Consider the following 14544-nt stretch of genomic DNA (forward strand, 5'->3'; position numbering starts at 1 on the left):
AAATAAAATATAAGTGTTAAAGTAATTGTATAAATTCTGTTAAAAATCTATTAAATCTGCCGAATATTAATTTCACATCAAAAACTTGATATATCAACTTAATCCAAATTTGAATATACTTTACCTAAAATCTTGACACTACATTTTTAATTTATTGTTATAATATTTAAGATATTATGAATACAAAGTATTATATAATATAAATAATATAAATACTAATGAATTGCAATTTGACTTTATAATAATTTGAATAAAAATATTAGATTCTTTTAAATTAACTTTATTAACTCGCTGATTAATAATTGATTTGCATCAATTTAAAACATTAAAGATAATGTAATTTTTAATACTAATATTAATATGGATTCGCTTTAGAATTAAATTTTGTATAAAAACTGTAGACTTGTGTTTTGGATAATTGTTTAAATTTACATTTATTTGACTTGTATAAATTTAAGAATACCAACTAGATTGAAAGATTATATGCATAAACAACCTCAAAGGAATAATTAAGCATTCATGATCAAAAACGTTTCTCGTCTTTTAGTAAACATCCCCTTCTCTTTTCATATGATTTCAAGGCATCGGTGATGCTATTTAAAAGATGCGCAATTATAGAAATTAAATTCAGTGTCGTATTGTATTGATTATGAATAGAACTATTAGAGAATCCGCGTTACGCGGTGTTTTACAGGCGTTTTTGCAAATTTGCCTCTGCTTAATACTCGTCTCGACCGTTTCAGCTAAACGTAAATGATTTGACTAATATTATGTTTGCATCAAACGATTTTTAATCATCGTAATACCTAAAATTTCACAATCACATTAAAACTAAGGGGAAAATCTAATAAAATAATTTAATTAAAGTGTATATATTTAAGTATTACTATTAACTATTCACGCGTTATCCATAATTTTTTTCCGAATTGACTGTTCTACGAATAGTATAATTCTGATACGAGATAATATAAAAATTTATTATAAATATTTTCTCCGTAAAATTTATAGTATTTTTTTATGTCAACATTTTTTCATTTAAACTTTATATTCCCCAATTTATACCAATAATCGACGTAACAAGCATACATAAACCGATTTATGCAAACGCATTTAACGCGTTCAATTTTATAATGAAAATTATTAAATATACCATTCTATATGTGTAATAGATTGTGACAAAACACAATGTAAGGGTCCAATACGATACCTAGAAGAGCTTAAATGCAAACCAATTTATGATAAACCTGGCGATTGTTGTGCTATCCGTTACGATTGTTCCCATTTAAGTAGACGTTCAAAGGATAAATGTTATTTCAATGGTAAAACATATAATATTGGACAAATAATTAAAGACGAAGATCAAAGTAATCCATGCAATATAGGCTGCACTTGTAAAAGGTCATACGCAGGCATGTAAGTATAAATGTAAATAAATACATTCCAATAAAGAGTAAATTGAAACATATTCCGTTTTTAAGATAATACAATCTTCTATTGGTTTTTCACACCTCATGTATGCACATACACATAGACGCACACATATAACTTCTGTAATTTTATTTCATTGATTAATTTTATAATATTATTATTTCAAATTTACATTTTATATTATTTAAGAGCAGGGTTTACATGTGCTGTAGCAGAATGTATGTTTCCAATTCGAGAAGGATGCTTCTTAGGGAAAAGCTTAGACAGTTGTTGTGGAAGGGAAATCTGCCGTGAGTAATGCTAATTATCAAATATAAAAATCAACCATAATACTTATTTCTATCTATATAAGTTTACATTACTTTTCTTATAATCATTCGCATACTCTTTCTTAAACGAGGCACACGTTATTTTTAAGACCTTATAATTCATGTTTTAGCTACTGACGATTCTCAACATAAAATGATATGTGAAGTTGATGGGCAAACGTATATGCAAGGAATGAACTTTTATCCAATGAAAGATCCTGATTTGATATGCCAGTGTTTGCCAGGATACCGTGGTAAGTATTACTTATTATTTTGGAAAACTGACTTACAACAATTTATCTGACTTACGCAATTTTAAGTATTTGCTAAAGAAAATTTGAAAAAAAAAAAATAATTAAAATATTAATAGTATATTTATAATAATGACCTTTAAAAGCCCGGTAGGATTTATTTTAAACTTGTAACCGATAACATAGATTTTCGTAAAAATCCAGTGATAATAGATAATTTCTTATCATAGAATAAAAACTTGATATTTCAAAATCAATAATTAATAGACTAAGCTATGGGGCTATTGAAATGCCGTTTTTTAATATTTAATTCTTGCATAGTTAAAATAATGTAAATAGTTCGGTTACTTCAAATATTTCTAACAAAAAATAAAAATACTAACTTGGATAACCTACAAAAATTATTATCATTACATAATAATATATTCGTACATACATTATCATTATTATTATTATTATTATTATTATTATTATTATTATTATTATTATTATTATTATGGTGTAATAATAAAATTCGTGATGTAAAAATTTTCTTATTCTTTTTCATTCGGTAAAGTACTAATAAAAACAAATAAAATATTAATTATATTTTTATTCGTAATTATAGAAAAATGACTTTTTAAAACTGATCTATAAGTTTGATATTGAGAATATTCTTTTTGCATTTGGAAGTAAATATTAGTTAATATGAGTTGATAATTTATCCATTATCAATTTTAAACATTACTATATTAAATATATTATATTTTAAATAATACTTGGATGCTTTACATTGAATTAAATCGTATCCCGATATAATATACAATAAATTTTCACAAAGAATTTTTTTAAACTTTTTTTTTTTCTTATCATAATAATCTAAAGAATAATGAGACTCGTATCTATAAAAAGTAATGTATAATTAAATGCTGTTACAGGGGAAAATGTAAAACCATTCTGCAGAAAGATTGACTGTGGCACCGAGCTGCATCAGGCTATAGAAATTTATAATAAATGTCCACCAGTATTTTATTCGGATCAGAAACCACAAGACAGTTGTCCTTTACAACACAGATGCCGTATGTATTTCAAATATTGCATTATTTCATAAATTAAATTAACATTCAGTCGTAATAAATCATGCATTTATTGTTTAGAAAACAAGGATGATAAATTGCTCAATGGAAGAATAGTCCCCATATTGTCAGTGCCTGGTAAGAGTTTCATTTAATTAAAGAATTTTTAAATATTAGACATTAGATATATTGAAAGAATTTTTTATTAGAGCAGTACCTATTATTTTTCTTATATGTATAGCAATATTTTATTTGACATATATGCCTATTTGACTTGCGCTGGATAATACATTAATAAATATTTATTACATCGTTAAACTAATTATAACGCATTTATTATACAATACGAAAGCAATATATTTGAGTGCGATTTCTTTTTTTTTTTTTTTTTTTTTTAATATTCGATTTCACGACGAGGCTTAAATATTAAAAATAAAAAGTTTATTTGAAGAAAGGCGCGCATTCGCTTGATTTCATGAAAAAAAATTCTGCAATTTATATCTTACCAATAAAAACATTGTTTTTTCATGCAATTTAACCGTAATCATCGGAGTAATAAACAATAAATTATTTAATTAAAGGCAAATAATAACACTTTATTCTATAACTGTTTTGGCTACGAATATGTATACATATAATTGTTATATAAATTGTTTGAAAGTTAAATAGGCGTTACTTATTATATAATTTGAGAATAATAATTTTCATTTTATTTCTTATGAATTGTAAAGATAATTTAAAAAGTTTATAATGCTCTGATTTACAAATATAAAAGTTCCATTACGTCCCTCCTTGGTTGTTATAATGATGACAATGATAATGGTAATTGAGGTGTTTTTCTCCTTGAAATGATAAATAATAAAAACAACAAATTTATAGATAATAATAAGTGCAAGTTTGGTAATCTGACAATGGAAATCGGAGATGAGTTGAACCAAGCAACCGACTATAGTTCCGTATGCGTGAGATGTGTTTGTGAAGTGCCACCCACACCAACTTGTCAACGGCTTCCAGATAATGAATGCGACGTTACAAATCATCCACTATTTTAAAATAAGATTTTTAATAATTATATTTAAAAATATAAGTCATATTTTATTCCAATATATAGTTTTTAAAAAAAAAGTTTTCTTTTTTTTTTTTTTTTGTAAATTTCCAAGTCATAATAATAATAAATTTAATAATAATATTGACTCTTAGTAACAAATCTTTTACCAAATTTAATTTTAATATTACTACTGTAATGCATGTATATTCACCCTTAATTAACTCTCTCTACATTTATGAATGAAAATTAATGTTTTAATAAATACAAATATTATATTAAGCAAACCATTTTTAAATAATAAGTATTATTATTAGAAATCTTTCTTATCGGTATTCTAATAAAATCATTTACAAAATTATGATAATTACATTGGCTACCTCTTTAATTAAAAAATCTTTTTCAAATTAATCCTTACTAATAAAAATACATTTCTTTTTTCTTACGTTTATATATAATTCCATTTAACTAATTTATAATTAATAATTATTATTTAAAACTGAATTTTACTTGAGCCATAAGGTCGCAATTCTATAAAGTCGAATAAATTGCTTCCTTGTCTTCTACGATCCATGAATTATGCTTTATTTATATTAAAGGTATGTTTGCTATAAATCCGTGTTTGACCTCCTTCAGAATTTAATGAAAAATTTTTTTAATACTAATTCTAATATATAAAGCAGCTTTTGACCATTTATTACATAAAATTCTCATGCATTTATTATTTAGCAAAGCCATTCATTACATAAGTGAAGTGAAATATGGAACTGAATTTAGAAAGTTAATATATTTTACCAATAAGAAAGTTTAATATGTTCGTGTAAATGAAATTTATACTTATTGCTCATGCATTGTTTACAAGTCTTATTTTAATTTTAATTTTTATTTCAAATGCAGTAGCAATATTTCTCATTAATTTACTTTTGTACACTCGTATAGGTAATATACCCCATTGGATATATAAAACATTTCGATTCGTTCATTGGATAAAAAATTTAAAATTTAATAATTTTTTCATTTGAAATGCTCCTTCAAATATTTTTTTTGTCATCGTTATGTAAAGCTACAAATGAATAAATTATCTACAGTTTTTACAACTGTTGATTAAACATAATTTTTTAAATTCAAAATGCTTACATAACAATCAAGTTCTCGATCCTAAAAATTAATCGATATGTATATATATATATATATATATATATATATATATATATATATATATATATATATATATATATATATATATATATAATTGTATATAATTATAATTTAATGATGTAAAATTAAAATCAAAAGTTTGATAATAATAATGTTTCACTTGGCAACCTCTATAAATAATAATTAATTAATCATCACATAATTAATATCCACAATTTTTCATCGCTAAGATATTCTAAACACCGCTTTCATGTCCTACTGTACGTATATTTTTTAAAGACACATAAATAATTAATAAACATTACTATATTATTAGCAAACAGAATTTTTATTAATAACATGGTAGACTTTCTAAAAACCACTAATATATTTGATAATTCTACTATTACATCGTGTTTGGCTCATTATGTCCCAATTTCTATCGTTTATCTATCGAATGCAAAGGCCTTTTTCTAAATGAAAAAAAAAACGGATATTAATAGTCATAGTATGAAGCTAGGTTTCATACCTGCTACACGAATATTTATTAAAAATCAATTACAATAATTATAAATTAAGTAATTATTTTTAAAAACAATGTAATAATTGAAATTTAATTACATTTCTCAATCATATAAATATCGACGCAGATAATGTTTATAAAAACTATTATGAAATAATAATAATTATTTTACATAAATTAGAAATAATAAAAAATTAGTTAATTAGTAATAAATATTCTTTAACATTAAGTCTACATTATTATATAATTATGTTTTAATTTTAACTACTTTTATGACGTACAATCATAATTGAATAATTATAAATTATATAATATACTATAAGAAAATATATAATATGTATCAATTGCTTTTGCATTTAGCGGTGTTGATTAAAATGGTAAATGTATCAAGAGTATTGCATTAGAAAATAAAGAAAATCACTAAATCAGACAATTGTTGAAAATGTAAACATTTTATCTGTTAATAATAGTTTTCACTCAATTTATCTATTTATACATTATTTATTACATATTGAATGAATGTATAATGAATTCTTTTATTTTAATTTCATTAATATTATAATGCTAAACATATATTAAGTTATAGCAACAAATGTATTTTAATAAATATTACTTAAAAATACTATTTACAACTTAAAAAAAAAGAAACAAATTTAGAAAATCAAGTTTATAGTTTGTATATAAATAAAGCTATTAATATATTAGGTATGTTAATCAATTTCATTTATTTTAATTTAAAAATTTAATTACATCTTTTAATCCGCAGCAAAACTTTTAATAGATATTTTTAATTTAAAAGATAATGAAAATTGAACTACTTGTTAAAAATTTATACAAACATTCAATAATTGCATCGTGCACAGATGATAAAGATAAAATAATACACTTGGATATGCAGCATATGTACAAGAACAAAAAATATTTTTCCACAAAGTTTTGATTATTTCAATTTTACAGTAACTAGGATACGAAAGAGTATAATTATTATCACCTACCAGTCATATAAATGTTCGTTTAATACACTTTTTACAAATACTATGTTATATTTGGATGTTGTAGAAATATTAAGAATATAATAAGTATTATAAGATATTATTAAAAAATAAAAAATAAATTTTAAAATTCAGTGAAATAATATATTTACCTAATTTTGCTACTAAACATATGGTTTCTACAAAGCTTAGCTGAAGAAATATATTGACGATAAAACTTTTTTAATATCAAAGTCACCCTGTTTTGGGACTTTTAATAATACATTGTTATACTTTTCTTTCACTTTTAATTTTCTGTCCGAATTATTTGAATTTACAGATTCTTGTGAGCTGAAAATATATAAACATATCGCTGTAAATAAATTTTAATAATACCAAGAGTGACATAAAAATTTTAAAAACTTACTTATTAAAACCAAAATTGTCATAAAAATATTTAGAAAGATCATTGAGAATGGGCTGAGAATGTAAAAGAACAAACTGCTCTCGACACACCTGCAATAATGTTGCTCGTCATTCTTTACTTACTTAAGCGCTAAATTTACGCAATTACAGTAATAAACAACAAACGTAAATATAAAGGATCTTACCTTATTCATAATTTCGACATTACAAGGATGCGTCCAAAAGCAATCGTGTACAGATACAAATGTAATGCCTTCTTGTTCACAGTGAAGGCTAGTAAGCATCATATGGCTAGAGTCTAGAGAGTGAATAAAATTTGGAGCAAAAGCATTTTTCTGTTTTCTTGAATCTGGTTTCCTGCACAATAATAATAAGGAATAATTTTATAAGCTTAGTGATATTTGAAACATTTTGTAGAAAACCTAGTGTTAATTTTTTTAGTAAAAAGGACGACAATTTAATATAAGATATTAAATACGATGATTCTAAAATAATACACCATTGCACAATAAAATTTTATAAGACATTCAATTAAAAAAAAAAAAAAAAAAAAAAAAAAAAAAAAAAAAAAAAAAAAAAAAAAAAAAAAAAAAAAAAACTATACCGTTCACGTTATTTTTTTTTTTTCTATATATAATTACATTATTACTCACAGTTTAAAGACGCTATATATGTTTTTTACATCTAATTTATATTTTGGTATTTGCTTATGATTGGCGTATGGTTGTACAACGGGAAATCCCAATGGAGTTACCCATTCCATGTTTTCCTGACGCACTTTGCAAATAAAGTGCGAACATTGCGAGAACCAATCCTGAATTTCTTTCGCGCCCTTAAACATTGTCTTGAGAGCTTCGAACGTTTTGTTAGATAAGTACATTGTTGCCTCCCACAAAGATTCTTCGGGAAAATTAGTAGCATCTATTGTTTATAAAATGATAATTACATTAAATTATTTATGATATACGCAAAATATGTCTTTCAATTTTATACTCAAACAAACTCCTGACAAAATTTACGTATTATACGCCTTTATATTTATATTTATCTAAATGTCAACTATGTAAAATTAAAAATGTTATATTGAAATTGGAATTTCCTAAATTAGTCCCCTTATTGAATGTCAATACCTTTTAATTGGCGTAATATTTGTAATTTAGCTCCATACATTGTTACTCCATATACAGTTGTCATTACAGTTTGTTTAATAACTTTCCTTTTAACGTGTCCTTCTAGCAGCGCTGCTATTTTATTGCCCTCTTTAATGTCATTTTTACGCATATCTTCAATCTGAAATGTAAAGCATTAGTTGTGCTTTACTTTTATGAAATATTGGTTGATAGTGCACATTTTGATGGGGAATAAAGGAGAAATATAATTACCGTTGACACAACTGTGCTATATACATCTTGCGGAACATCACTTGGGTGTAAATTAACACTTAAAGCACCAATTTCATCTCTACCAAGAGCTGCATAATGTTGTAGACCATTACAACTACCATCTTGATGAATCGGGAATCCTGATATAAAATTCTCAGGATCCTTTGATTTCAATACTGCATCTATTTCCATACATGTGGCTAAAGTTTGCCAAGGATTATCCGAATGAGTCCACCACAGTTCACCCTTATAAGAACATAAAATTTAAGTAACGTGAAATTACTTTGTTACGAGTACTAATCTCGAAAGTTTATGATTTATTATTTTAAAGTCTTGTTCATCTCATTGATATCATATTTTTAATTTACTTAAAAATATCGAATAAAATATTGAAAATAATTTGTATTAAACAGCTAAAAAATATTAATTATACGTGTGATCTCATAATAACTTACAGTTAAGGGTTTTTCAGCACTATCAAGGATTTTATTCAGGATTTCATTGGCATAGATTAAGCGATTACTAATTGGTTCTCTTTTCTTTAAACCTGTCAAATTTATAGCATGAATCTTCAACCAATCGAGTCCTTTAGGGCCAAGTGGCTTCTTTAAAGCAAATATGAGTAGAGATCTAGATAAATCCGAGCCTAAATGATTTAGATGAGGCGGTATCGGATATACACGTCCACGAAAGTCCATGTTATGTGGCAGCCAAAATATTTTATTTTTAAACTAAAATTAACAATTCTATATTAATTATTCAAGAACATAATGTAATTCAATTAAAAAAAAAAAAAAAAAAAAAAAAAAAAAAAAAAAAAAAAAAAAAAAAAATAGCACATTAAAATTCCAAAATTTTACATAAATTTTATCAAATTTAAACGATCCTATTACTAATTGAAATAATATTTTATTTAAATTCTTCTTTAAATTATTTTAAATTCTTATTAAATGCACAATAGTATTTTAAAGATTAGAAAATTATTATAATCGAGTAAAATTTTACGGCGCTTAGTTAATGTTCAAATTATCGTTTAAAAATTTCGTTCACTACCAATTACCTTATTACAGAATAGTAAATAATTACGTTTATATTTAATATGTATATAATATAAATAAAAATTTACATGATTTGCCAGAGATAATTTGTACAATGTGTCGCACCACATCGAATACATCTCATTTTTCTTTCTTTGCAAGTCAAATCTTGCTTTCATTATTTTCTTCTTTTGCACGTCATCGGCAGTTTTGGATAAATGAGGAAGTGGCCCAAGTACTGTCGGTGGCCGGGGTATATGGAACTTTATTGATCCATCATTTTGAAAAACCTTATGAAATTTATGGAGATTAAAATAATTTAACTAATTATTGTTTAAAAAATTTAAGAAAAAAATCTTATTTTAATAAAATCACGTGCTATTACAATTGTTAACAAAATTACCTGAATAGCAATATCAAGGATCTTTGAATTAATAGTCCACGGAACAGATCCTAATTGATTTAAGCTATCCAGAGCAGGAAATAATTGCTTTGGCGCTGAATTTACTTTCTTCTCGAAACGTTGTTTCTAAATAAATAGAGAACGATTAAAAATAAATATTATAAATTTCAGATACCTCCGATCTAAATTTGTAAGAAATTTATATGCCCTTACGTATGACATGTTCAATCTTATTAGATCGGATTGACTAAGAATATATCCCCCATGATCCATAGAAGTCCATGGAAGCGGTGGACACAATAATGGTACAAACATAGTTTCAAATGTTAAATATTCTAGATCTGATTCTTTACACAATTGTGATACAAGAGGGTGTGGCTTAAGCTGATAAAAATAAAAATAACAAATAAGATCCAAAACAAAATTTATAATAAAAGTGAAAAATACTAGTGCTAAATAAGTTTATAAGTATACAAGTGTAAATCTGATTTACGTGATATATATTTACTAGTCGTCCATTATATCAGAAAGTGACTTAACAAATACATAAATTTCACAAAAAGATCTCAAAGTTAATAAAAATTGTATTATTCGTAAAATTTAATTTTATTAACTCGGCTCGGCTAGATTATAATTTATCATTAACAACAATCATTTTAAAATTTTTACATGCTAAATAATTGAAATTATGAAAATTCTACATTTACATTATTTTCAACATTATTATTCTCATTTATACTTATCTACCAAGTTAGTCCTAAATTTTTCATATTTGAAAAATTGAAAAATTAAAAACCTGTTCCTGCATTTTGTAACCATTATTTCTAAATATTTTGAAAAATGCTGGTACATCACAATCGTTATGATTGCTATATTTCGATAAATTTTTATTAATTTTAAAGTCATTTATTAAAATTTCTAATAAAAATTTGCCTATTGCTGCAAAAACGGTGCTTGGCCATTTGGGTAAAGCAAAATCTGTTGACACGCCATCCTTATTAGCCGTGTGCGCTAATAAGGCCCACTTCTCTCTACAATTAAGTTTATCGTTTCTCTGAATAAACCAATCACAGTATTGCTTATAAATTTGAATTATTTTATCGTGTACTCCATTATTTTGCTTAACCTGTGCCTAGAAATTGCATTAATTGCATTTGATTTATTATATTTTATTCTCCAATGTGAATCTGTTTTAAAATTATTGTCATCATACCTCATATTTCTGATACACTTGAAATCCTGTATCATAGCACATTGAAATGTACGATACACTATAATCTTCAGAAACCAATGCTATTTTTTGAGCTTTTCTCATTATAATATCGACATATGCTTCTGGCTTTAAAACAATTAAATATGGATATAATGGTATCTGTTGTGATTTAAATGATTCGATATTCTTCAGCATTTTTAGATTTTTATGAAAAGCATCGGATGCTACTTTTCTCCATATTTTATTTAAATTTGATACTTTTGCTTTCTACAACAACAACAACAAAAACAAACAAAAAAACAATAATAATAATAATAAAATGAAAAGCACTAGTTATTAATTAATTTTTTTTTTTTCAAGGCAAAGCCTTTTAAAATCATATAAATATATTTATAAAAAATTATATCTAAAGACAACAAAATCCTACCAAAATTTTACTATCTTGTTTGGTTTTACTTCTCTTGGCAATACTATAAATTGTTGTTAGACCATCTAATTCCATTTTTATTTGTTTTTTAAGCAATTTGGTAACATCGTCATATGCCACAAGATTTTCAACGGTACTTGGTAGGACAGATTTATTTTTCGTGAAATTTGTTAATAATGTACAATCGTAGCTTAAATCAGGAATACTATAAACTGGTTGAAATTGGTTATCTAACATTTTCGCAACTTTTTCAACATACATTCTTTGATCGTTTACAAATATAGACTTTGTTACTACATCGTTTAATGATATCCCATTATGAATTAATTCTGACTTGATTTTTTTAAAAATATCTGTAAAAGATTTGTAAGAGTTATTGAATGTTATCTCGATATTACAGATAATAACGTTAAAGTAACATTAAATAATTTACCTAAGTTTTCATTATCGGTAGCTTGTAAACGTCCAATGCAATTAAATATATATGCATAGGTTTGAGGATTAGGTTGTATTTTATGTTTTCTTAAAAATTCTAAATTGTTCAATATGCCTTTTAGATTTGTGTCGAAAGACAATTTTTCTATTAAAATATTGTACACATCTATATTAGTAATATATACATCTTTAGAAGATTTCAAACTATTGAACCACTCCAACATCTTCGTTATTGATTCCGAGTTATGAGAATATGCATATACATTCATATATGCTAATATTATTATATCCGAGAATTTTGATCTTTCTTTAGAAATTAATGTATTTAAAGTTTTGGGTTCCACATTTACATCAAGACTTTTTTCGTTTATTAACTTCAAGAAATGATCTTTCTCTACACTGTATATATTAAACAAATAATTAACATTAAGTTATGCATTTCTATTTATTTTTTAATTGAATTACCTTTAATCGCAATATTATTATTAAAATAAAACTTTAATACGTCTAGCATAATTTGTCTTTAATAAATCGAGAAAAAAATAAAATTAAAATAGCGAATTATTAATAATATATTATATCGTAACTATACATTAAAAAATATCACTCGTTTTGATTTTCTTAAGTCATCGTATAAAAATGTTATGAGCAATTAAAACAGAGTATACGGCAATCTACATTTAAATCTAAATTATGTTTATAGTTAAATTTATTGATTTTATAAACAAATGTACTTAATAAAGAATTATATTATATTTAAAAAATATTTGAAAATATATTAAGTTTATATTGAAGTATATGAACCTGATACTAGCAAATTGATTTACTTAAGAAGCATATCCTAACTAAATATTGATATAAATTATTATTTTTATATAAGACATTTGCCCATTGTTATACCAAATATATTTAAAAGATAAATAGTTTCACGTTAAAGAATTAACAAACAATTTATCATTAAATATAATGTAGTAATTGTTTCATAACTGCTTTAGTAAAAAATATTGAATTACAAAAACTATATCATCTACATAAGGTAAGATTTGAAATTTGAAAAATCAATTAAATGGACTACACAAATGTCCAATACAATTGTTTACCGTTCGCTCGATGATTTATTATGTATGAAATCAGCCAAGTATGAAATTTCATTCAATTCAGATTCATCTGAAAAATGATTATCCAATACTTTTATCAGTTTATCATTATTCTCTAATGAGTCTAATACATTTTCTTGTTTATTTTGAGCGTCTGTTACAGTGGCGTTTGGAAGTATTGATAAATTTTCTATCTGTAATACAGAGATTCAATTAAAAAATTTATGAATCATTTTATTAAAATATAAAGAAAACTCAAGGTGTTTTGCTCTAATATATAACGTACATAATTTTTATGGCCTTGATATAGCAATAAATTATTTGAATTAGACTTTTCTAATTTCTGTTGCGCTCCTTTTTTTTCATTTAACAATTTGTCGTTGTGATAAATTTTATCCAATTTATCCAGCGTAAAATTTGGTTGAGCGACTAGTTTAGAAAAATGATTCACATTAAGTTTCTGAACTGCTGCCTTTGTGTTATTTGTTGTTGAATCAGTAACTAAAGTGGATGAAAATGAAAGAAATCAACATTGAAATAAATATATCTGTCGTATTAAATTAATTTCAAGCCAGAATTTTAAACCACAATTTTAAGGCATTTTTGCACACATAATTTTATTATCATTTACATAAATACATAGACATATAAATGTTGATTATTATAATTATAAAATAAACTATAGTTATATTAATGGCTAAAATACCAGATATGTTTTATAATAGCGAATGAGTACCTTCCAAAAGTTCCGCATAATTCTTAGATTTTCTTTTGACTTTTTTTCTTTTCACTGGATTTAACACAATAACATTTGTATTTGACGAGTGCCCTCGAAGTTGCAATACTACAAATAAAAGAATATAAGGCAACGATCTCTATAAAATTACGTTAAAATAAAGTAATTGCAGCACAATACTGTATAGAGATAGTAAAAATGAATCATAACCTTCAAGTAACCATTGTTTAAAGCTAAATATAAATACAAACAAGTATGAAATACATTTATCTGCGGCAAATTAATATAATGCCATACTGAAAATTTAATAATAATAAATTCAGCATTAAAATTATACTAACATCTCGGTGTGTAGCGGTGATACAAGTTGCAAAACAGGCACATTTTCGGCAAGTATTCGACAATTAATGCTTTACGAATATTCCGTAACTTTTCACATGGTACATTAAAATATCTGTACATTTCGCCTTTATTGCTTGACAGCCTTTAAAATTCAATAAAAAAATCATAATAAAATTGGTAAAATAGAACGGTATTTAACTCAATTTGAAACCATTCTACTAAATCTTAGGCTTCACACGATTGAACACACTTCTCTGCCGGCCGATAATTGAAAATTTTAATTCTATTAGTGTCATGCGTTCATAAACTTACGGCACACACACACACA

At 24.7% G+C, this 14544-nt stretch overlaps 2 protein-coding genes across 2 annotated transcripts; one reads left to right on the forward strand and one right to left on the reverse strand.

The window, feature by feature from the left end:
- Positions 1-649: 649 nt before the first annotated feature.
- LOC105367711 (kielin/chordin-like protein) lies at positions 650-4116 on the forward strand. The gene is made up of 7 exons (XM_011506480.1): positions 650-749; positions 1170-1413; positions 1618-1718; positions 1868-1990; positions 2905-3045; positions 3124-3180; positions 3874-4116. The coding sequence occupies exons 1-7, from the start codon at positions 650-652 to the stop codon at positions 4092-4094; spliced, it is 987 nt and encodes a 328-aa protein (XP_011504782.1). The 3' UTR covers positions 4095-4116.
- Positions 4117-6899: 2783 nt separating this feature from the next.
- mtRNApol (mitochondrial RNA polymerase) lies at positions 6900-14456 on the reverse strand. The gene is made up of 18 exons (XM_011506481.1): positions 14216-14456; positions 13875-13982; positions 13425-13639; positions 13142-13332; positions 12040-12128; positions 11607-11959; positions 11180-11446; positions 10763-11098; positions 10180-10350; positions 9967-10092; positions 9653-9853; positions 8982-9257; positions 8527-8772; positions 8275-8434; positions 7798-8065; positions 7330-7501; positions 7146-7234; positions 6900-7069 (listed from the first exon to the last, which is right to left on the reverse strand). The coding sequence occupies exons 1-18, from the start codon at positions 14334-14336 to the stop codon at positions 6928-6930; spliced, it is 3531 nt and encodes a 1176-aa protein (XP_011504783.1). The 5' UTR covers positions 14337-14456; the 3' UTR covers positions 6900-6927.
- Positions 14457-14544: the final 88 nt, after the last annotated feature.

Source organism: Ceratosolen solmsi, unplaced genomic scaffold, assembly GCF_000503995.2.
Source record: "Ceratosolen solmsi marchali unplaced genomic scaffold, CerSol_1.0 scaffold7, whole genome shotgun sequence".
In the NCBI taxonomy this organism is placed as follows: domain Eukaryota; kingdom Metazoa; phylum Arthropoda; class Insecta; order Hymenoptera; family Agaonidae; genus Ceratosolen; species Ceratosolen solmsi.